This window comes from Epinephelus lanceolatus, chromosome 7 (assembly GCF_041903045.1).
Source record: "Epinephelus lanceolatus isolate andai-2023 chromosome 7, ASM4190304v1, whole genome shotgun sequence".
Lineage (NCBI taxonomy): Eukaryota > Metazoa > Chordata > Actinopteri > Perciformes > Serranidae > Epinephelus > Epinephelus lanceolatus.
In genome coordinates this window covers 39,046,568-39,072,251 of record NC_135740.1, presented here as the reverse complement: position 1 = coordinate 39,072,251, position 25,684 = coordinate 39,046,568, and the positions used below count along the sequence as shown (strand labels likewise).

Here is a 25,684-nt window from a genome sequence, read left to right as displayed (position 1 = left end):
ATGTATACATTCATTCCACACAGACTGATATATTTCAAGTGTTTATTTCTTTTAATTTTGATGATTATAATTGACAACTAATGAAAACCCCAAATTCAGTATCTCAGAAAATTAGAATATTGTGAAAAGGTGCAATATTGAAGACACCTGGTGCCACACTCTAATCAGCTAATTAACTCAAAACACCTGCAAAGGCCTTTAAATGGTCTCTCAGTCTAGTTCTGTAGGCTACACAATCATGGGGAAGACTGCTGACTTGACAGTTGTCCAAAAGACGACCATTGACACCTTGCACAAGGAGGGCAAGACACAAAAGGTCATTGCTAAAGAGGCTGGCTGTTCACAGAGCTCTGTGTCCAAGCACATTAATAGAGAGGCGAAGGGAAGGAAAAGATAGGTAGAAAAAAGTGTACAAGCAATAGGGATAACCGCACCCTGGAGAGGATTGTGAAACAAAACCCATTCAAAAATGTGGGGGACATTCACAAAGAATGGACTGCAGCTGGAGTCAGTGCTTCAAGAACCACCACGCACCGACGTATGCAAGACATGGGTTTCAGCTGTCGCATTCCTTGTGTCAAGCCACTCTTGAACAAGAGACAGCGTCAGAAGCGTCTTGCCTGGGCTAAAGACAAAAAGGACTGGACTGCTGCTGAGTGGTCCAAAGTTATGTTCTCTGATGAAAATAAATTTTGCATTTCCTTTGGAAATCAAGGTCCCAGAGTCTGGAGGAAGAGAGGAGAGGCACAGAATCCACGTTGCTTGAGGTCCAGTGTAAAATTTCCACAGTCAGTGATGGTTTGGGGTGCCATGTCATCTGCTGGTGTTGGTCCACTGTGTTTTCTGAGGTCCAAGGTCAATGCAGCCGTCTACCAGGAAGTTTTAGAGCACTTCATGCTTCCTGCTGCTGACCAACTTTATGGAGATGCAGATTTCATTTTCCAACAGGACTTGGCACCTGCACCCAGTGCCAAAGCTACCAGTACCTGGTTTAAGGACCATGGTATCCCTGTTCTTGATTGGCCAGCAAACTCGCCTGACCTTAACCCCATAGAAAATCTATGGGGTATTGTGAAGAGGAAGATGCGACACGCCAGAACCAACAATGCAGAAGAGCTGAAGGCCACTATCAGAGCAACCTGGGCTCTCATACCACCTGAGCAGTGCCACAGACTGATCGACTCCATGCCACGCCGCATTGCTGCAGTAATTCAGGCAAAAGGAGCCCCAACTAAGTATTGAGTGCTGTACATGCTCATACTTTTCATGTTCATACTTTTCAGTTGGCCAACATTTCTAAAAATCCTTTTTTTGTATTGGTCTTCAGTAATATTCTAATTTTCTGAGATACTGAATTTGGGATTTTCATTAGTTGTCAGTTATAATCATCAAAATTAAAAGAAAAAAACATTTGAAATATATCAGTCTGTGTGTAATGAATGAATATAATATACAAGTTTCACTTTTTGAATGGAATTACTGAAATAAATCAACTTTTTGATGATATTCTAATTATATGACCAGCACCTGTATACTATGACTTTTTTTATGATTTTGGACAACATACCATACTATGATGTTTTTTCATGATTTTGGACGACATACTACACTATGACCATTTTTTCATGATTTTGGACGACATACTATACTATGACCATTTTTTCATGATTTTGGACGACATACTATACTATGACCATTTTTTCATGATTTTGGACGACATACTACACTATGACTTTTTGTTTTGTTTATTTACTTTTGGGATATAGTATACTATGACATTTGCTATTTTTTTTTCATAGCAAAAGATATCATGACGTTTTATAAAGACATACCTTACTATACCATACTATAATTTTTATTGCAAGTAATATATATATTATATATATATTATAACTTTTTGTTAGAGCTATCTTATAATCAACATTCATGTTTGTTGCTGATGTAATTGGTTAGAACTCAAAGTGCTTTACAGGTCTTAAAATCTGCAGTATGTCTTAAAAAAGGTCCTAAAAGTTATTCAATTTTACTTCAAGATTACTGCTTATACCCTGAAACAACACATCATGTTTTCCATCTGTCTGTATACAGAATAAACAAACAAGATAGTTATTTGATGACCTTTACAGGTGCCTCTTGGTGTTTTTTGTAAACTCTGAACAACAGTTAAGTGTATTTTTCTTTTAACATATTTGTCTGATGCTCTCTGTAAGCAATATATAAAACATACAACTTTAACACTGCAGTATTAGGGGAATAGGATACTATCCAAAATTGGAAGTGGTCATAAGCTACACAATCAGCTTCAGGAAAGCAAAAGGAGCTGTGAGAAAGAAAAGATTTCCTTTAAATAATTTTGAGAGGAGAGGAAGAAGTTGCAGTATAGGAGAGGGAGATGAGCTGTCAATGAGCAGCAACTCTCAGCCTGTAACAGAAGAAGCGAAGGTGTTCTGGCTTGAGTGACAGGAAGTGATTCAACCTGCCACCGTCCACCCACCTGACTGCGCAGTTTCACAGCGGCACAGAGAGGGAATAATGACACATAGCCAAAAAAGAAAGCTGACATGAAACTTGAAGAAGCACAGTTGGTTCTTATCACAACTTCCACTGCATTACGTTAAGAGAAAACACTGCAAAGCCTTTTTAACTTTGAGCACACTGAGTGAATTACATTAGAAAAACCAACCAAACAGAATAATTCATCATATTAGAGAGAACTGAGTGAAGCAGCATTGGATATTAACAAGGCCGTCCACAGAGACAACCAGCCCAGCCGCAGGCTATCTGGCTACGACTAACTTCCAATTCTTACTGTAGACAGAGCTGAACCGACACTTTACTGTACAGAAATACTGCAGTCCGCTGAGCATATGGAGTGTTTGAGTAAGGCGTTAAAAAAAACTGCAAATATGATCAAGGCCATGAAAACAGACATTATGGGCCAACTGAATATTAGAAAATATCAAGATCTGTGTTATAATACCTTCTGTTCTGTCTGAATAATTCAGCGGTGATAAATTTCTAATGAAATCATGCCTGTTGACAGTCAATAAATAAACAAGTGTACACATCACTTTGCTTATTATGTCTTTCTTTGCTTCAGTTTAACTTTGATCCATTTGCTAACACCATGATCAGACAACAGAATATTTCTGTCTCTTGAGATGGTCACTTTGTCAGATCGCTGACTCAAAAAGCAACTTCAGTGTTGCACATTACAACTCCAACATTTCTCTTCTTTAGCTTCACTATTTTAACAACATCACAGACAGAAAACATCATAGAAGTCGTCAACCTAGCCAAAAGACAGCAAAAAGAGAGAAAATAAATCTAGAACTAAACATATTTTGTTTGGATGTCGTGACGCATCCCAGAACCAGCATTGTTTGTTAGTGAAGGATCATTATTGGCCTGATAAAATGTATTCTGATCTCAGCATAATCTTGCAATCGTGCTTAAATATCAACAATGTTACTAAACTATGTGCAATATGAAATCAGCTACTCGAACCTTCTGTCCTCTACAGAGCAGAGCATTTTAGCATCTTTCAGCTTGTTGCTTTGGTTTTACTTTGTATTTACTTCAGCAGCTTAAGAGCAAGATATGTTTCTTAGCAGTTAGTGGAGACTCAACAGAGCTAAAAGGATGTAAATTGACTGAGATATGATGCAAAATAAATGCTAATATATATTTCTGGAAGTGTAAATGGGCAACTATTTACAAACACACTAACCATATCAGTTTTAAAAGGTCATATTAGCATGCCATTGTTGTTTTTTTAGCTCATTTTGCTTTCCCAAATTGGCCAAAAGCAATCATTTAGTGCAGGTTTTGTAAGCAGAAGATATTTTATGCTTGATATTTATTTACAATACTTTAGAAGAATTTGAAAAGACTCTGAAAATACTTTTAAAAGACTAAAGTCCAACACCCTCTCACATCCAAAGACAAATTTTGCAAAGAGTGGGGATCTTGCAGGGTCATTATTTGCAAGACTACAACTAGATTACTTTTGAGATTATTTCCCATCCTGCTCCTGGTGGAAAATTTTACGCCAAGCTCTTTATGAAATGTGACATATTAACAATTCCTAAGTGTTGCACACTCTAGAAACACAAGATGAAAGGCATCATATGTCGACAGTATTCTTGTCAATTCGGTGTCAATATAATCCAGAAGCTAAACTGTACTTACGTACAAACTTTACAATTTGGATATGTCACCTCAACTCGCGACCAGCCTCTGTTGGTTAGCTGCAATATTTTAGTCAGAGGAGATCATGGGAACAAGAGGTGAACATTTTAAAAAATAATAATATTTCTTACTAAAATAAGTGCCAGATGGTGGATCAGATACATGATGAACTGAACACCGACTTTAGTTCACTCAACAACTCCACTAATTTTTCCTACTTTTCTACAACGCAAGAGAACCAAGACTTGTTCATGTTCGTGTGCCTCCCCTGAGTTGGTCCCCTCCATGTTGACTATCTACCTGGTTGCTGCTCCCTGGTGTTGGAGAGAGTGTAACTGTTGGTTATTGACAATGATCATGTAATTGAATTTCAGTATTTCATGAGCCAGGCTAAAATACAATGTGATGCAATATGATACGATATGATACGATACGATATGTTGCGCTACGCTATAATACGATATGATATGATATGGTATGACACAGTGCAGTATGACACGGTACGGTATTAAACATGTTGGATTTTACTGGGACATCAAGATAAACAAACGCTCAGACAGGGTTTTATTACCACCTTACACCGAACGATCAAGACTAAAGGCCCGAACATACTCGGGCGGAACGGACTCCACGGAGGCCCGCATGGACTCAAAGTGGACGTCTGCAAGCCCTGTGCGCGCAAAGCTCAGATTTTACGACCACGCGGACTCTGCTCCGCGCACCAGTGACTGCTTGGCATGTATTTTTCACATCGCGGGGATTTTTCACAGACATTTTTACAGGAAACTACAACGCGGAAGTGCTCTCGACTATGAAAACCCGAATGACTGCGGACATTCCTCACGGAGTCCGTTCCGCCCGAGTATGTTTGGGCCTTAAAGGGACATTGTGTAACATTTTCAGTTGTTTATTGGCAAAAATTGATGTCTGCATTCATAAATATGTCATCACTGGTGTACTATTACCTCCACCGATAATCTGACTTATTCTTGTAAAAGGAGAATTTCGGATTTGCTTGTACATTGTGCAGGTAAGTCGTCTGTGGGGTTCCATAATGTTTCGCCATCTTGAGAATACATCCGCCAGCAAGGGAGATACAGCCCCGCCTTCGGCGTTTTCGTTGAGAGCCAGGCCAGCACTGCGTGACTGAGGAGCCGAAGGAGAGGAGCAAGAGGCGCTTCGCTACTACCCTGGCAAATTTGAAACAAAGTCCCACTCTTTGAGCATAATGCAGGATCATGCATATGCAGCATCATGGGAGACGGAATCCTCGTCGCCAAGAAAGCACAAATGGGAATAGAAAAGGCAACGTGACTGGTGAATTAAAAAAATGAGGGTCCACATCGGGGTAGCCTTTCCCAGGTAGAGAGAGCTGCTGAAGGAGAATGGTAATGCAATCGCCAGTCATGTTGCCTTTTTGACTCCCTTTTGCGCCTTCTTGGCGACGAGGATTCCGTCTCCCGTGATGCTGCATAATACATGATCCTGCATTATGCTCAAAGAGTGGGACTTTGTTATGCTGCAGTAGTGCCGGGGTAGTAGCGGCGCTGGCCACTAACAGCGGCTAACAGCTGTTAGTGGCGCTGTGTTGCAAGGAGAGGGATGAGGCGTGTGAGGTTGAGCCACTTGTCAGTTGTCAAAGGACAAGACGTGATTGGTTTGTTTCAATTTACATCCGCCCCAACAGTCCTACGTTGTAAACACAGCCAGCATGGTGAGGAGGGGGTTTGTCAACTTGCGTCGCGTGTGTCTGTGTAGGAGCCTGAATGAATACTCCATGTAGTATCGGATGACATGGTTTCATCATTGTTATCATAGCTTTTTGGTACACAGCGACTACAGTTGTTGCAATACGTGTTTGAAACAGTGAGGCGCTAGAGTGCGCTATCTGTTTGAATGCAATATATGATTTCAACGTTAGACGGGAGAAATTCCTACACACTGTGGCTTTAAGGGAGTGCACACAACTGAGGTAAACTCTCCTGATTTTATCCCAACTTTGTAAATTTGTCTGCGACAGTGAAACCATTCTAAAAGTAATTTGGTGTGAGGCTGACATTGGTTGTTTTTCTTTTAATTACAACCCTCTCTATCTGGGTTTTATCATGTACATGTGTAAATAAAGTATGCCGTAGAGTCCTTAAGGGTGCACATTACAAAAGATTTGGCGGAAACATTATTCAAGCCAGTGCAGAAACACATAGATCTCCACTTTTTCTCTGGAAGATATGTGAGCTTTAATAAAAGTTAACTACCATATGGGGCTTGAAATGGCTGATGTGAAACCGCTCATTACCCGTTTCTGCCCTCTGGACAAAAACATGCAGTATAGACAGATGGCATATCTAATGTTACGTGAATCCCGATCATTGTAAAGACAAAGACGTGCAGATGAACATAATTGTGCAGTGAATCCACTGGGGCAGCAGGTAAAGCTCCAGGCGCACGCCAAAGTAGCGTAATGTTAGAAAAGAGAGGTAGCTGGTTGAAATCCCAGCAGCTAAATGTGTGGGAAGCAGAAGGAGACTCACATTAATTTCCCACAACCTCAAAGTAGTTATTATTATACTCTATATGTCGGAGCATGCCGCCTTAAGCCTTGTAGCAGCTGCTTTCTGAGAAACCAGATTCGTTTGAAACACAAGCGCTGGTAGGAGCTTTGATGTTTGATATGACATGATGCACCATCAGGATCTTTGTCATTTTAAAGCTCCTGGCTCAGAGCAGCAGGCAGGTCTGTGGCACATGGGAGAAAAGATCTGCAGGGATTTGGCTGCGGATGACAGGGAGATACTGCCACCTCCAAATCTGTGTGTCTGATCGTACGCGAGTGTGTGTGTGTCCTGAGGTACAGGGCCTGTTTAACAGTGTGTCAAGATATATACATGAATTTTAATGAGGATATTCATATGTAAATATTTGAATGTTAGAATGAGGGTTTGTTTAGTTGTTGATATTTGTCATATGGGATGAGTTTTGGCACGTCAATGCCTCTCAAGTCTGCTACAGCGACAACTAACAATTACTTTTATTATTGATGAAAAGGCATATTAGTTTCTTGACAGATATATTCAATTTACTATCACATAAGACCTGCAAATCCTCAGGACTGAGAACCAGGAGCCAGGTAACTTTTTGTATTTGTGCATAAAAAAAATGACAATTCCATTTAAATAATCAATTAATCTGGATCTCTTATCACAGAAGGGCTCGATCTTCCATAAGGTTGTGTGTGCTGTAAACAACCCTTGCTATATAGCAACAACTATCCTTACAAAAAAGTAACTTTGTGATTTGATTTAACTGTATTAAAATAATAATTTCAAGTACTGCTGATACAATTTTGGAGGTATGACCCATTTTGGAGTCTAGACTAATTAAATTCATTGGCCTGAAGGAAGTGCTACAGCCAAAGCTCAAACTGTCAAACCATAATTTGAGGGGACAGTTCACCCTAATATCAAAAATACATATTTTCCTCTTACCTGTAGCACTGTTTATCAATTTTGATTGTTTTGGTGTGAGTTGCTGAGTGTTGGAGATATTGGTCGTAGAGATGTCTGCCCTCTTTCCGATATAACAGAACTATATGGCACTAGGCTTGTGGTGTCAGCTTTCTTAGCTACCAAACTGCACCCACCAACCGCATCACCACACAGAAGGACGTGTACATCTACTCATGCTCCTGACAGCGCAAGATGTAAACATTAATGAGATCCTCCTGAGCTGTAACATTAGCTAGCTCTCTGATGCTATGTAGTATATAAGTATTGAACTAAGATGCTTGCTTCCTCCTGCCCAGTGATACAGTTGGTAGTTCGTAGGAAAGAAAATTGCTCACAACAAGGTCTGCGGTTTATCTCGAGTAACTGACTCATGATTTCTGGACAGAATTTCATGTTGAGTTTTACAAATGCAACAATCTGCAACTCACACCAAAACAATCTAATAAATGATAAACAGCACTACAGGTAGGAGGAAAATATGTATTTTTAAATTTGGGGTGAACTGTCCCTTAAGGCCAGTTCAGACAAATGATTTGCGATGAGGCGAAACCATTTAGAACGTTGGAGAAAAGTTGCAGCGGTGTGAACTAGTCGGTCTGAGCTCGACTCAAGCCGGCTGATGGTGTCACCTGCAACTCAGCTGGTCAGATCATCGGCAGCTGGTCTTAGAACGAAAAGCTTGTCACCTGTTTAAACAGCCAATCAGCTTATAGTGAAATCGGCTGGTCAAGTCAAAATGACCACAGACGGCGTGTTCGCTTGCTGCGTACCTGCCGAGCCCTCTGTTTCCATCCTCACAGTGTGCCGGTGTCAGACGGTGGGTCGCTGCTGCTTATTTTGCCCCTCCAATATAACGGATATTAGTGTGGTGTATTTATTATGAATACAGTCCGTCTGATGCTCGTTTTGTTTCTGTTTTTCACCATTTCACCACTACTACAAATGCAACTGTAGCCAGTATCTCACTATCCTCATTCACATTTTAAGAAGCCACAAATTATACTCCACAAAATAAGTCTGAAAAGCTGAAAATCAGTACAGAAGTACAGAGAGTTGTTGCACAGAGATGATACACCGTCTCATTAAGTTGCATTGGTGTGAACTGCAGGGTTTGTAGAACGTTGCAGAACGGCGCATTACAAGTAGTTGGCTGTTTCAACTCGTCTTGTCGCGAATCTTTGGTCTGAACTGCGCTTTGGTGCCACATTATTGATCACTGATCAAATGCATACAAGTGGTGCCAGTTTTGGTCTATTAGTAGATTAATCAATTAGTCAAAATGATGAACATTTGCTAGTTTCAGCTCCTCAAATGTGAAGAGTTGCAGCTTTTCTTTGTCTAATATAAATATAAACCGACAATCTTTAAGTTTTTGTGTCTGTTTCTATAAAACAATTAGAATATGCATATTTTTTTTTACATTTTATAGACAAAATATGTGGCAGATTGATCATAAAAAATACTGTTACTTGCAGCTATACACACAAGACTTCATGACAGTATACTGTACTTTAACCACAATGCAAAGAGTGAGTGTGAGGTTTGCCATTTTGAAGACTCATACAAGGTTGCTTGATTAGTTTCTTGGACATCACATTGACTTGTTTTAACCTCTAAATGCTTTTGAATCAAACTCTACATCTAACAACTTATAGCCTGATACTCAGGTAGTTTCTACAACTGAAGGGTCACAAGTTTAATTTCAGCACCACACACAGGATGTTTCCATCTGCTGCCTGAAGCTGGACACTGAGCTCCTACCTGCTGACAAATCTGTCTGGATACGTGTCAGCTAAATGCCTAAAATGTAAATCTAAGTGTCAGCTAATTGCCCAAAATGTAAATTAAAATGTCAGCTGAATGCTTAAAAATGTTAATATAAACATGATTCTTCTCTAAGGTGAGGAGAGTTTGGTAAACTGTGCTGCATGCAACAGACAAACACATGATTTGGAATATAAATTAGTGTTTTCCACTTTAGTGTGAGATATAAACAACAACAGAGCTTTGTTTCCTCTGTGTGTTTGTTTTTAAATATCATTATAAGACATTACTGTTTTATTAGACACAGTATGTCAAAGTATAGAGATACAGCGAAGATCAGCAATCGAGTGGGAGGCAGAGAGCAGCATGCATATTATTCATAAGAAAGATTAAATCCCAGGACATCTCATTTACTAGATATCTATTCCTGAGAACCACCAGGATGCTCTCACAGGTCTTTTCATATGTTCAAAATAGGATGCAACCTCCAAAATCTGTGATATATTTCAAGCTGATGGTCTGTGATTAAAAGCTTTTGTGAGATTCAAAACAAACATGTGATATATTCTCTGTCACTGCTTGTACAGCAGCTGCAAAAACTGAAGTACTGTTTTTTTAACATGTCTGTGCTGCATTTTCTGTATTTGGATCCAAAATCAAAGTGTCATGTTCACACTGCATAATGACCTCAGCTGAGGGCTCCTGCAAGCTCGATGAATATTTCATGCTGAAGATGTGAGTGCACAATAAACTCTCAGTGTCTAATGTGCCGACGTTTATTGTTGGATATTGGTTAAAAAATATATTTATTCAAATAGATGGCTTGAGGTCTTGAGTTAACAGCTAGACATGTAAAGAGACTTATATAATCAGGATATTATTTAATTTAGTATTGTTCATTACTGAGTGCCAAGCTGATCATTTGAGTGCTGGCCAGAACAAAGAAAAAAGGTTATATCCAAATGTACCTATATTCAAAAACTGAAATATAACAGGACTGTTTCTGGTTTGCTGGATTGTAGGAGTCCTGATAGTTCCACTTAGTGTAATTAGTGAGGACGGAGGGTTATCAAGCGGAGATGGTTGAATAATTTTGTAAAGATACTAGGAAAATTATAAATGGGTCAATCTGTGTTCCTCTTTTCCAATAAACTTCCACTTTTGCTCTGATAGAAGTGATGAGAAAAATCCTAAATATGTTAATTTAAACCTGCAACAACTTATTTTGTTGGCCATGTGGGGGCAGCAGAGACAAGCCGCGAACAACATTGACATATCATCACTATTTAAGTTAATATGTTTACTTGTTGGCAAATAGTTGCATTTTTATACACCCATCCTTTACTGAGCGACGTAATCATCCATTTGGAGTCATGTTTGTGTTCTCCTGATGAATGTTAGTCCAACATTCACTCTCTTTTAGCTCTGTTTTTGGTCTCCACCAACTCCTGAGGAAAATATTGGTCTCTTTAGCTGCTAAATGCCCCACTACATTAACAACTTAGTCTCTCACTGTGTCCGTCGGCTGTTTATGGAACCTAGTGTTTAATGTTAATTTATAGAAACGTAATCAATACAAACACGTAGCCTTTTTAAAAAAGACATTCATGATGTTTACAAGATAATCAGTAAGTAGTTTACCTGAAGGTGTTGGACATCTGGCCTGGTCAGCTTTGCTGGGGCTTTTCCCAGAGGAGGATGGAGCAGTGGAGGGTCTCTCGAACAGTTTGTCCTCCATGTTGGCTCTCTTGACGTAAACACACGACTTCCCCAGCAGCACAATACTGTTCAACACTTTCAGTGTAACCAGCCTAAACAGGGAGAGGGTTGCTGTTTAGAGGGGTGTTTATCTGACTGGAAGAAGTAGATCAAAAACTATTTCTCAAAACAAAACAAAACATATTTCTTAACCCTTTGAACATCAGTTTTCTTGTGCTGCTTTCAGATGCCTTTTGCAAGTATTTAAACCTTTAAACCTTGAGCAAATTGGTGCAATGTCTTTCAAAAAAATAGGAGAGAGCAATGAGCAACTTGGTAAGAAATGTCCCACAAACTGAAAAAAAAGAAAAGAAAATTATTCAGAATTATTATAATTTTTGAGCACACTTTCAGTCTTCACTTCACTACTAGAAGTGTGTGGCGGTGTATGTATCTGCAGAGATTCTGCCCTCTGCCTGTATTTTTTATCTTATTTTGCTGTGTTGCCGTGTAGCAACCAGGTCTTGGATCGTAAGCAGCAGGCACCCAAGAAAAAGCTACAAAAATCAAAGACACAGGGGCGTAAAAACACAAATATAGCAGGTGAAACGCCAAGCGGACAAAGCTCGTTCCAAAACGAGAGTGAATCTGGGGTTGGCTTTCACTTTAGCTGGCAAGCACTGAAAGAGAGGATGAGGATGAAGAGTGGAGTTGGCCTGTTTTCTGTTGGAAAGGTAAGTGCCAGCGGTTAGCTAAGTTAGCTTGCTTAAGTTTTGGCTTTTCTGTGACAACAAATGTAATGTTCTTTTAATAGTACCATAATTTTGCAGTGTACTTAGATGCAGTGCAAACAGGAGGAGCCAAGTTTGAATGTTTTGTTGACTGACAACTGACGATTCCTGCATACAGTAGTTTACCTTTAAACTGACTTTGCTGGATGAATAACTAAATAATAAAATCATGACAAAGCATTCTTCTGATGTACAATTGTTTGTATTTGTTGATGGCAGTTTAATTTGTGAAATAATACTGTTTCTTTCACATTTCACATTAGTATATTTGCTTTTGGTTTTGGCAGCTGATGTATTTAAGAATTCTTTCAGCAACTTGAGTTTAATTGTCAGTTTAGCTGATGGATTCAGCACCACGATGAAGTTTAGATTTAGATGAGAATAAATAGAAAAATAATGAGGTTTATGATTTTAGTCTACTCCATTTTTCTTGCTGTTATCTGGTGTTGGGATGTGGCAGAGTTATCACAGAGCAGTCTTGAGCCGCAGCTATAATGAATTTCTTCAACCATCTGGTTCACATCACACCACTGACACCAGGATGTTGATGTTGACCATCCTTGTGTGTTTCTCGGTTCTGCTATAGGGCCCAACCTCTGACACGGTGATATGAGAGAGACAGACACATTTGGGTCTGTGGACCACTGCTCGCTGTGACAGGGTGTTTCGGACTGAGAGCGTGTCAGCATGGCTGAGTCTTTGCCAAGGCACAGCGGCCTGTTCGAGCCAGAGTTATTTTTAAATCAGGGGGTGGGGGAGGCCAGAGATGGCACTAGAGATGACAACATTGTATTCTTCACCCTGAGGGAAACTCTTCAATGGTACGAGCCCAACAGGATCCAGCAAATGAGAGTGAGCGAGGCAATCAGCAGCTCTGCACAAGGAGAACGTGAGGGCACAGTGGTGATACTTATGTAACTGTGTGTGTCTCTGAATCTCACTGTGTGTTTATGACAGTGGCCGCATGTGTTAGTGTGACTCTGCATGCATGTCTGTATACAGCACATGGGAGTCTCTGTGCACATTTAACACACTACAGTTAAACATATAATGTAAACATTTACATATGCACTGATAAATGGATTAATGAATTCAGCGTTAAGATAAAAATAATATGGAAATATAGACTTTGACCTCAATTTTAAATGGTTTAACTCTGAATATCAATAAGAAGAGGGAATAACAACATATCTTATCACCAGATTAATGTGCATGAACAACTGAAATCAGTTTCAGACTTTAAATCTCCTCTTGAGCTACATTTTTACAGTCAGATTAAAATACATGCAGTATATGTAAAATTAAAATGCCACGTTCAGTGTAACAAGTACAGCAACATGAGGCTTTAAAGCTCCCATCAATTCTGGATGCTTGGCAAAGCCATCCACAATAAATGTAACATGGAAACATAATCATGACATAACATTAGTAATGTATAACAGACTTACCCGAGATAAAAGAGGAACACACACGTGTATGAAAGAGCTCCCTGCACCTTCACTGAACTCATCACCACACGGATCAGCTGTTAAAACATTAAAAGGCAGAATAAATGGACTCTGTGGTGGAAAATAATTATGGATTTTAAAACATGGTGAGCACCATCAGCCAGTGGTATTACGTACAAGTCTGTAGGAAGTTCTGGCTAATGTTATGTGCCGATGACTAACTCTCTTCTGGTGTTTGTGCCTGAATAACAACAGAGTGCAGCGTCTCTTACCAGAACGGCCAAAGGCAGAGGGATGAAGCCCATCCTCCGGGCCACTGAGTCACTGTAGTCTGTATAAGCCTACACAGTGACAGACAAGCACACATTACAGCACTCCACAAAACTGCATCGATTTGCTGCGTAGGCTCGATGCTGTTTATGTAAGTATAATGAGAAGCTGCTTACATTCTTCTGTCGACTGCTGACGAGATCGAAAGCCAAGCTGGCTCTGTACTCGCTGTACACCTGGGAGAGAGACACGAACAATAACGGAGTGTGCCAACAAACAAGTCTTAATTAGGAAAGATAAACGGACCACATACACAGTATTATAATACACACATACTGTGTAACTGCGAGGCTGTTTTAGAAATAATGAACATCAGGTTTGGCTCTTACATCTGCAGTGATGTCATTGAATTTGGTGATGAAAGCATGTTTAATAACGTCAACAGCAACTTCAGAGGTGACGACCATGAAGACGTCGGGGAACAACACCCACAGGTGGTCTGAGGGGAGAAAAATGGCACATGAGACTTTATGTGTTATATGTAAATAATTTTAATCTAATTTAAGAGGAATCCTTCCCTGGATGTTGCTGACTTTTTATTTCACATCCAGCATACAAAGTCACATTAGCATTAATTAGCAGTCTTGTTCTCTGTCCACTGACTCTGCTTTTAGCTCCATTTTTACTCCCCGCCAACTGATAAAATGAGACAGTAAAGTTGAGGGCTGAAAAACAAAACAGTGAGCTGAGACACACTAAAATAATTAATAGAGCAGAGAGGAATTGCAAAATTGGGTGATAATAACAGAGCCTGAAAAAGAAGCCTATGCCAAAGTGCCTAAAACTGCAGTTCCTTCAATGGCCACTGGAGGCTGGCTCCAGAAGTGAGTCAATCCTCAGAGACCCCCACGTTAAAATGCCAAATTACAGCAAAAAAAAAAAAAAAAAAAAAAATCATCTCTATAGTTAATTTCAACATGCATGACAACTGTATGTTGGGTGAATTTTTACATAGCTCTTTATAATGCATATTTGAGGGAGGGCCTGCTTTGAGTGACAAGCTGCCTGCGAGGCGTTGCTACAGTCTGTGTGTCAGATCCACCCTCCCATCCACATATGGTCACTTCTGTCTCCAAAAAACTACGATGACGACGGCCAAAATGCCAAACTTAAGGCTTTAAAACGGGAGTCCACAAACCAATGAGTGACCTCACGGTAGCTACGGCCATTATTTCATATAGCCTATGGTGATAACTCTTTGTCAGTTCATAACTATGAGCAACTGCCATCAAATAATCCCCATGCCAGTGTTAAGCTAGTGTAACGACAGCATTCACTATGTCTATTCCAGTTTGGTCTTGTCCACAAATTCAAAGCATCGAGCAACCAAATTCTCTGTGCAGTGTGCAGTAGTGGCAGTAAATGTTCAGTGATGGTTACAGTTTGCCCATGAATAACCACTACAGCTCCTCAATACCCAAGAAGTCCCCATTATTACTTTCAATAATGTTGTTGTAACCTACTGTCATTACCTGCATCTCTCTCTCTGTCTCTCTCTCTGTCTCATTGTGTCATGCGGATTACTGTTAATTTATTATGCTGATCTGTTCGGTATGACATCTATTGCACGTCTGTCCGTCCTGGAAGAGGGATCCCTCCTCAGTTGCTCTTCCTGAGGTTTCTACCGTTTTTTTCCCCGTTAAAGGGGGTTTTTTTGGGGAGTTTTTCCTTATCCGCTGCGAGGGTCATAAGGACAGAGGGATGTTGTATGCTGTAAAGCCCTGTGAGGCAAATTGTGATTTGTGATATTGGGCTTTATAAATAAAATTGATTGATTGATTGATTGATTGATTGATTGATCCCTTGTCTCCCAACTGCTGGACAGTAGTGAAGGAAGAGTAGGATAACAAACTGGAGCAAAGTGTGCTGTTCTCTGGCTCTGTTCAGAGACAGCAGACTCTGCTCCACGTAGAATGCAAAAGGTAGATAAACACATTTATTCAGTGACATTTTATCGGACGTCAACCTCGCACTTTTGTGTATTGTCAAAAAATAGACTTCAAGCATTGATAAACGCTTTAGGTTGTGTTTACGCCTGTGAGACGCAGCTGAGACGTGAGCCAGCACAGAGCCGGTGCAGACAGCAGCATAGATTAAAATGAGAGCGGATCTGTTGCATGAGACGTGCGAGTGAAAAAAGAATCTTATATGCCTGCAGTCTAAACACGGAGACAGTCATTTAAAATATCATTAAAACAAATATATTGATTAGTGCAGCTTTAAGTCATATAATTACTCACACAATTCAATGCACAAGTTTGCAGATGCTGTACATATATTTCTTTACCATCACAATCCATACGCAGTCTTCGTTATATACGACCCTGTGGCTTCTTGCTGTTTACAAAATAAATAAATTCTTAATGAGCCTTCAGTTCTCATTTAGTCCATTTTAACTATGATAAAGTGTTTAGCAGATGATTAGGTGAGAGCAGGTGCTTTGGTTCTGTATGATGTAAACAAAGAAGAGCAGGCACCATTAATGCTCCGTGGAAGATAAGTAAATTAGTGGAGACTTCTGATTTGTATACCTATAGCAACAGAAGGCCGTCGCTCTGCTAGTATTAGCACATCACTGTTATGATTTCAGCTGACAGGCCACGTCTGTCATCCACTGTGTGTCTGGCTTTGAGACTGACATGAGGAGCTGAGTGTTTTCAGACGGCTGTCACACAGAAACACCCAGCTCTCATCCTTCACTCTGCTCCGTCTCATTCACGGTTTGCTGGGAGTGAGAAGATCCCCAAGGTGTTGCATGGGGTCAAACAACACCAAAACAGCAGCAAAAAAAGCTGCTCAGCATATTTCTCTGGATTTATACCGTGACAAACACTGACCGCTGTGCAAGGGTGGAAATGTAACCTCTAACATGTAGCCAGTTTTTATGTATTCAGCTTTTGAAACACACACACTATGGCTGTGTTTGCATCGACTATGACAGCAGAAAGATTCTCTCAAACTGCAGTTTGTTGAGGAACAGATGATTACCTGGGTTCCATGAGAACTGCTCCATGTTCCTGAGACAAACGATGAGCAGGAGAACATAGCTGGTGAACCGCTCCTTGATATCTGCAGGACAAAATAAACAGATTTGTCTCAACTCTGGAACAACTTGGTTAGTAAGCATCAACATTTAACACACAACTGCAGTTATGTTGACTTCACCAACATGTGCTGTTCTCATACTGCATTTTTGTGTTAAAGCAGCTTGTGTTATATGAGATCTCCATCCATTCATTTTCATCCACTTCTCCGTCATCATATTTCCATGAGATATGTAATCCCTCCAGCGTGTTCTGGGTCTGCCCCAGGGCCTCCTACCAGTGGGACGTGTCCAACACACCTCTAACAGGAGGCACCCAGTAGGCATCCTGATTAGGTGCCCGAACCACCTCAACTGACCCCTTTCAGCGCAAAGGAGCTACGGCTTTACTCCGAGCTCCCTCTGGATGTCCGAGCTCCTCACCCTATCTCTAAGGCTGAGCCCAGCCACCCCACGGAGGAAACTAATTTTGGTCGCTTGTATCCGCGATCTCAATCTGGTCACTACCCAGAACTCATGACCATAGGTGAGGGTTGGGACGTAGATGGACCAGTAGATCACAGCGCCAATTCATCTCACTATATGAGATCTGTCAGTTTTAATGTATAGCACTTTACTAAAAAAAAGACTCATTACAGTAGCACATTTACAGCTACAGTGTCTTTCAGTCCTGCCACAGTATAGCATGCTACAAACATCCATCTACTATGATTTAAAGACACAGATGTAAAAGTTTAGCGTGCCATTATCTGAGCTGATTACACCACGCTAGTTAGGAACACACTCAGCTCCAATCTTCCATGATGTGAGTAAACAGCGAGAGGGAAATGGCAGCTGATTAAGGCTTATTGTCTTCTGCCGTCATTAGTATACAACAAGAGTGACTGAGATAAAAACATGCTGCCTCAGGGGGATCAAAAGGGAAATGCACAGTACATTTAATATCTCTGTTTTCTGACTAACAAATCCGAGTGAGTAGAGGCACAAAGGGCTTGTATTAAAATAAGAGAATTCAACTATTTTACTTCAGTTGTGTCTTGGTTTTAATGTTTTTGCACCACAGTTTCATGCTTAACATTTTACTTAAACTCTAGACTGGGTCATAGTGTACATCTGTCCAACAGAAACAGACAAAAGCAAATGTTTTATCTTCATGATTCGCTCAAAATTGGCTTTTCAAAAGGAGAAAATTCATTTTTAACAGTATGAGGTCTTCAAATGACTTGTTTTGCCCAACTACAGAACACAACATGAATATATTAAATTATGATATAAAACAAGAGAAAAGCAGAAAATCTTCACAACTGAGAAGCTGTACCGACAACTCTTCGACCTTTTTAACTTGAAAGATGTCTTAATTAGCAAAACAGTTAATGATTCACTTTCTATTTAATGATTAATCGACTGACTGTTGCAGCTCTACAACCAAGGGACTTGATTTAAAAAGATACTAGAGGGGGAAAAAAGGTCTCAACAGATAAGTTACAATTCAGATTTTTGTTTTATCATTGACAGTTCTTCTGAAGAGGAAGATCAGAGCTTACAAAGAATACTTGATTGTAGGAAGCTTTCCCTTTTGTTCACTCAGCAGCAGTAAAGTGCTCGTGGAACAAATGATAATCACAGATCTTAAAGACAGTGAGGCGCTCTCTCTCTCTCTCTCACATCACACAAGAAGTTAAACAATGCAGAATCCAATTATTTGACCAGTTCTGGAAACAAATTAAAGCGTGTAAATTATGTCTTTGGCTCTCTTGATCTTTTCAATACATTAAATTCAGTATTAAGTGTGTGATCTCTGATAGGACATTGAATATCTTACCACTGTTGGACATTTGGAATAAGTTGTTCTTCTCAAATTTCTTGAACACACTTCCTTTGATCTCCACAAACTGTGTTTGAGACAACAGAAGAAGAAAGAAAGAAAAGCATTCAGCAGCATTTATAATCCAGAAATTACAAAACAAGGCATCATGTTGCAGCTGTGACATTAACGTTTCATCACCAACGTGCCACGTTGATTTTTTCTGGGATACATCTGCATGCAAATTATTTAAGTAAAATGTAGAATGTGTGCATATATTTGTTCTGAGTGCAGCTGCTTAAACAATCACATCAGGGAGATTGTTGTGTACAACTATCTGTTGGGTTGAATACAAATGCTTATCTGCATGAGTGTGTATGTGTGTGCACTTACATTGTTGGACATCATGATGGTGAGCAGGGACTTGTTGTGCGAGTTGAAGGCAACATTGAGGGTGGAGGCCTGGACCATGATGAGGATGGCATGGAGGACTGAGCAACAGAAACTCAGGAGAATAACTGATGTAAAAGAATTCCAGCACTGAATATCACTTCATTAAAAAGTAATAAAAAGGATGCATCTTTAAGGGATAAGGTTGGATCTTTTGAAGTGTGGTCGAGGTACTATTCTAAAGTCAATGTGGACAGGATTGCTGCCCCTGTCCACAGCAGTAAATTGCTTAGCTTCTGTGTCAGTACTCCTGTCTGCTTCTCCAAACTGGGGGCATGTCAACTGACATCTACTGTACGCAATACACTGACTATCGATAAGTGCGTCATACAACCTCACTTCACAGATCCCAACTACCCCTTTTATATTCAGGCAGGCTGCAAACAACAGTCATGGGTTTCAGTGCATCCATACAATAATCAATACAAAAAAAGAATCAAACATCAAATGCATGACTGAAGGACATACTGTATGCTCAAGAAAACAATATAAACAAACACTATGTTGCACTGAACTCAGCTGGTTCAGAGCACTTTGGCCCAAAGTAAACTTAATCAGTTTCTGCCTTTTAGCTCGTCTGTCCGTCTTGTTGGAAAAAAATCAAAACAAATTTCACTCTGGCGTCTGTCGGCCGAGTGATACAGCGCTTAAAAGCTTCATTTATCTTTTTCAGGGGTCAAACACAGCTCAGAAATCTCACAGAGAAACAGTTCTGGACATTTCATGAGACTGTGACCGGATGTCATCTGTCAAACACAGAAGAAAGAGACAACCGACATCAATCACAAAATTCCAATCAACGACCACATTTCTTTTGGATGTGGATCTGAACAGGAAGGATACAGACGTAAAAGACGGCCATCAGGAAGTGAGGAATGACTCCTATACTGTCTCTTTTCCGTTCTTTGGGCTCTGTGGCCGTCCAGTAGAGAGCATCCAGGATGTCTTGACCGAAGGATGAGAAGAGGCGGTCGGCCACCTGACAGAGGGATAACAGATTGTGACTTATTAACAGTGGCAGACATTTGGTTCATTTCCTTTATAATGAAGCTCATTTGTGTACTTGTGTTTGAAATTGTTGCTATTAAGCCATTTTTAATGTTTTGGAGGTGTAACTGTTGTGCAGCTACATATTTTAAAACAGGGCAATAAAGTCAGTGTCTTTGCATTTTATTTTGATCGCAGTCTCTTATTATAAAACTGCTTGTGACATCTCAAATGTGGCTTTGACTTGCAGCTGAAAACATGTTGCTGTTTCGTAGAAAATACCAAGATATATATCATGTATTGTCAGCCTGTAAATACCAAGATATGAATTTTTGTCAATATCACCCAGCCCTAATTCCAAATACATCCAATGTGCAGTCAGTATTTCACCTTTAACTTTTGCCACATCAATAATTTTCCAGAAATTTAGGCATCTATCCCAGGTTTTGATAAGCCTTTCAACTTTGAAGGTAGTTGTATCTCTGTATTTGGTTGATTTAGGTTAGAAAATGTGTTCCAGTAGCCAGATTGATACATCTACTGTCTGTATAATTAAGCCATAAAATATGTACACTGTATGCACAAAATTGGAAAATACACAGAATCGTAAAAAACTGTGAGTGCACTTGAAGGTTTGAATCCACCAACATGAAGTGATTTCTCCACCACGTCAGATGTGAGTGTATAAAATTTGACCTACCTCCAACATGTTGTAGATGATGTAGAGTTTGATGACAGACTGTCCTCTGATCAGGTGGTACATCATGGAGTAATCGACATAATGCATCATGGAGAAGCAGAGCACCAAGATCAGGCCCTTCAGCATGTCACATACCTGCGCTGGCTGCAGCAGCCGAGACCCGCTGACCACACACACACAAAACACACAGAGAGATCAACTTATAGTATCTGTACTGAATAAATAAACACATTTAACCAACCTTTGGGAACATTTGTGCGTACTTGAAGACATACTTGCATGCTGATAGTGTAATATGTCCATTGATGTGTTTGTAATGTACGTGCATGCTGACAAACACATATTTTTACCCAGTAAATGTATGACCACGACAGTAACATCAATGTCTGCTGCTGTATATGGAGGGTTTGAACAATCTCTGCTATTCTTACCATGCGAGGACACAGCAGGTCAACACATACAGGGGTAAATAATTATTTTCTGTTCAAAATCTGATATCCCACATAAAGGAAAAAGCCACAAGTACTGATAACACAAAAAATACAATATGAAATATTAAAGTTAGTGTCTCCTTTCTATCTCCTTTCATAACATTTATCTCCTTTTAATATGTTTCTGTTTTCATTCAGTGCCTCCGCTCTTATAAAGATTAAATCTTTGTCGTTCTTATCTACCAAACAGACTACAACACACCAACAAAGATTTATATGTGTTAGAGTGTCTAATATTTCAATTTTGTTACCAAAATGTGGCCAGCATTTTGGACAGAAATATTTAAAATGGTGCTGGATGTGCAGCATCAGTGGAAGAAAACACACAGGCTGAGCTGTCACATACTGCGAGAACAGCAAAGCATGTTTTTTAATGTATTTAAAACGTGCAGCTTTCATAATTAATAGCAATGGTTGGCAGTGGCAGCTTGGGAGCATGTTAAGAGGAGGGCTGACAAATCCATAGGACCGTTTATTTAGTATTTACTATGACAGGGATAACCGGGAAGAGCCAGAGAGAGAGCTTAACTCTAAGACACCCAGCATATTTTACATGTCAGCTGTGTGACTGGACTCTACGTCCACTACTGCAAAAAAAAGAAAACGTTTCATCCACTCACAACAAAGGCTGCTTACTCACTATGAATCACAACTTCAATATATTCACACACATTATGGTTTTCATACAGAAATGGTTCGTTCTACTTGCTGATAAAAATGTCAAAACATGATACACCAGAATTACACAGTATTTTACTGATGGCTGTTTATTTTGCCACAGTGCCACAAAGACTACAGTATCATTTCTCACAGTAACAGCCATCTCTCTTGAAGAGTAATGTCTGTATTTTTCAGCCAGGATCCTATTTCCCATGTTTTTATATGGGAAATACTAATGGGGACAACATTTCTCCAGTACTGAGTGAAAAGGCAGCAGCCAGCAGATATGAAACAGGCTTCAATGTAATGCAGTCTTGTATGTTGGGTGATAACGATTTCAGAGCTTATCTGGTTAAACAAAAAGGATCTTACTCTTTAACAAAAAGGTCTGTCTCTCCTTTCCATACTGTTTTTTTAGTACTAAGAATAGCAATCTGAACCTGTCAGTGGCAAAGCAAACACTTTTGTGGCGCTTTCAGACCTAGAGTCGTCTCCTTTGGTCTGAATCAGGGACTAATTTTGTTCCAAAGTTGCATAATTGCCTAGAGTTGGTTCGTGTTCTCACGGCAGCATTTACAAGCGGACCAGATCAAATGCCTTGTGCGAGAAAGCTGCTCTGGATTGGTCAGAATTTCCATGAGGGAAAAATCCAGAAAGTAAAGCAAACGTTGAAGAAGAGTACACTTGCAAGATAAATGTGACACTTTCTAATGTCACAATGGAGGGACAACTACGCAGGTTGATTTTAGCGCTGCTCATCGTGGACTATATTGCTGTCATTGTTCATTTTAGTCAAACCACACAGTTTGAAAACGAGGCGTGGCTCCAACTAGAAAACAATGTTTTGATGCATTGGATGTGCTGAATGTGCATATTAAGGCAGTACAGGAGGAGGTGCACATTAATAATCCTCCAGGACTGTAACATGCTCATGTTTAACCCAAACAATGTGTCATGTGACTGCAGTTGGTTCACATCCAGGTTGGAACACGTTCTCACCACAAACGAACCGCACCAGAGTTCGTTTGTAACCGGACCGAGACCAACTCTTCAAGAAGGTCTTGGTCCGATTGTTGTGGTGCACACCTGAGTGTGATTGCTGTGTTCACACCTGCCCAAAGGAACCACACTTAGGGGGCAAATGAAATCAATTTACATGGCAGCCTGTTTACATCTGGAGCCCTCTCTGTCAATACTGGACCACTTTCTCAAGAAGTTGTTCCTATTACTCAACTAAGACACAAACACATGGAGAATAGGGCCCAGGCTGAAAAAATACAGTAGTTACCCTTTAATATTGCGCAAGCTGAACCCCACTAAATCACTTTAAACCACACACAATAACACTAGACTAACACTAGAGCACGAGACACAGCAGGATAACAATGAGCTACTCTAACAGCCATCATTACCTTAATAAACTTTAGCAGCTGTTCATTAGTCTTGCACCACAACAACAGGGCTACTCCTCACCCCGTTACACTTTTTTAAAACATGAGAGAGGAAAAGATGGATGAAAGGGGGGACTGCAGGGTGTGGAGATGTGAACTATTTTAGGTGCAGACTCCGAGCTGGGAGAGGAGAGGAGAACATGCCCTGAGTTTGGGAACATGTGTAAATGAGTTTAATCAAGTGTTTTCTGAATTGTAGGCAGCTGAGCACAAAGCTGTGAAGAGAAGAGGATGAGATGAACATCTGGGCCTTTTTGTCCAAAGCATAAAAGACAGTGATTGCCTTCATTGCCAACTAGTTGGGATTTAAGTTTGAATACAGTGAATTTATCAGGATTTCCAAAAATTAAACTGATGAGGTGAACTTACATAAAAGCCATTAACCCTATTGATTGTTTTCTGTAATATCTATACACATGAAAAAGGATGAGATTCAGATAAAACTAAACTATTTAACAGCAGGGAGGTGTCCGTATGTTACTGAAGAGTTCTCATAGGTTGTTTTTCTGAAGCTACAGCGCCATCTAGTGGTCACAACAGAAGTCATTCATGTAAAAGAAGCACGACTCAAAAATAACAAAAGTTTGAGGACTCCCAGATTACTGATTTATGAATATAATTTTTTTCCCCACTTGCTGTTAAGTTTTTTGTTCAGTGATCAATGTGCAATAACTTAAAATAAATAAAGGTTTAGCATAGTGGGACAAAGTGTGCTGAAGCAGAAGATAAAGGAGTCGGGTAAAAGATAGGATGACTGGGAAACAGAATAATAAATATGATAAAACAGGGTCACTGCTGAACAAGTACTTAAAGAGAAACCGTATTAAAAAAAGTTTAAATCAGACATAAAAGTTAATAGGGCACCAATCGTAGTACAGAATTGATTTTAAAATTCTTTTGTTTTTAAAGCATTGCATACGCACACACGTGCTTACATCTCTGAAGTTCTCATCCCTTATTCCAGCCCCCAACCCTTCAGATATGGTGACCAATCACTGCTCTCCATTCCTGATTTTTATTTGATCCTTTCTGTGTTTTTCATTTCTTTGTGAAGCACTTTGGTCGACATTTGTTTTTAAATGTGCTCTACAAATAAATCTGACTTAACTTGATTATTTTGATCATCAGTTAGTAACTGAAATGTTTTTAACCTATAAATAAATCTATAAACAGTTTTCACATGTCTTATTTTGTTCAACCAACAGCACAAAACCCAAAGACATTTCATCTACAGTGATTACAAGTCCTCAAATATGAGGAGGTGGAACCAATAAATAATTGACATCGTATGTCTCATAAATGACTTAAATCAGGGATACTCAACTTGTATTGCCTGGGGGCCACTTTTGCAAAATGACGGGAGGCTAGGGGTCAGTTAATTAACAATTGTTAATCATATTTATCATAGTCTGTATTCAATTTTTCAATGTTTGCTGTCATCAGTCATATTTGTCAGAAGACAAATCCAGTTGTAGCAGCTTCGTGTCAGGTGAGGTGTACGCAGAGGCGTTTCTAGGATGTGAGGATACTGGGGGCTTAGTCCAGACTTCTATCGGGGAGTCTGGGGGATCATGGTATGCCATTTTTGTTGTAAACTTTTTTTCCTCCTGTCTCAGTTTAGTTTAGGGAGTCAGGCTGAGCATTGCATTTTTGTTTGCCTCTTTTGTTTGCAGGGCCGAGGCAGCACTCTGAGGAAAGATAGGTGGGTTTTGTTTGTTATTTTGGCCGTGTTCACCCTGAAGTCCTTGTCCGGGTTTCTTGTATCACCTGCCTTTAGCAGACGACCAGTTTCCTGTAATCAACTTTCAGATCCATTGCATTAGTGGTAAATTGCTCAAGATTATTCACTCATACATGCTCTCAGTTTCACTTTTTATGTTACACTCTAACATCCCTACACTGGGGCGTAACACTCCCACAGCATTTTCTTTTCTTTTTTTTATAAACAAGCTCTGTTTGGATGTATTCTAAAAATCTCAATGTGATCAGTTCATTTTCACTGTGAATTAGAAAATGGTCAGCAGGCCAGCCGACCCCCTACTGCAGGCCAGATTTTCCCATGGGCTGTAAGATAAGTACTGACTTTAACAATCAATCATCAAAATTGTTGCTCAAAATTCCTATCAAGCCTCTTATTAAATAACAGATTGACAAAATTACACTTCCCTTAAAAACATGTTGGTAAACAGCAGTTTTGTATTCAGGTGTTTATGATACTGATGCTTATCCTTGACATGTGCAACATACTCGGCTCTCTGGAGGCGAAGCTGCTGCAGCCAGCTGGTAGTTTAGCCTGCACAAAGCAGTCTTCACTATTTCTATTCTACAAGCATTATCTCCATAACACACATTATGTATGTTTGAGCGCAG

General features: G+C 39.8%; 1 protein-coding gene across 2 annotated transcripts in view; it reads right to left on the bottom strand.

Moving 5' to 3' along the window:
- tapt1a (transmembrane anterior posterior transformation 1a) overlaps positions 1–25,684 on the bottom strand; it is a 37,499-nt gene that overhangs the window by 1,617 nt on the left and 10,198 nt on the right. For both annotated transcript variants that reach the window (XM_033633221.2, XM_033633222.2), the window contains 10 exons: positions 20,713–20,875; positions 19,869–20,004; positions 18,969–19,066; positions 18,594–18,663; positions 16,717–16,797; positions 14,058–14,167; positions 13,845–13,904; positions 13,671–13,739; positions 13,399–13,475; positions 11,103–11,272 (listed from right to left, as the gene is read on the bottom strand). In XM_033633221.2, the coding sequence (XP_033489112.1) occupies positions 11,103–11,272; positions 13,399–13,475; positions 13,671–13,739; positions 13,845–13,904; positions 14,058–14,167; positions 16,717–16,797; positions 18,594–18,663; positions 18,969–19,066; positions 19,869–20,004; positions 20,713–20,875 (1,034 nt within the window). The remainder of the gene's footprint in view (positions 1–11,102; positions 11,273–13,398; positions 13,476–13,670; positions 13,740–13,844; positions 13,905–14,057; positions 14,168–16,716; positions 16,798–18,593; positions 18,664–18,968; positions 19,067–19,868; positions 20,005–20,712; positions 20,876–25,684) is intronic.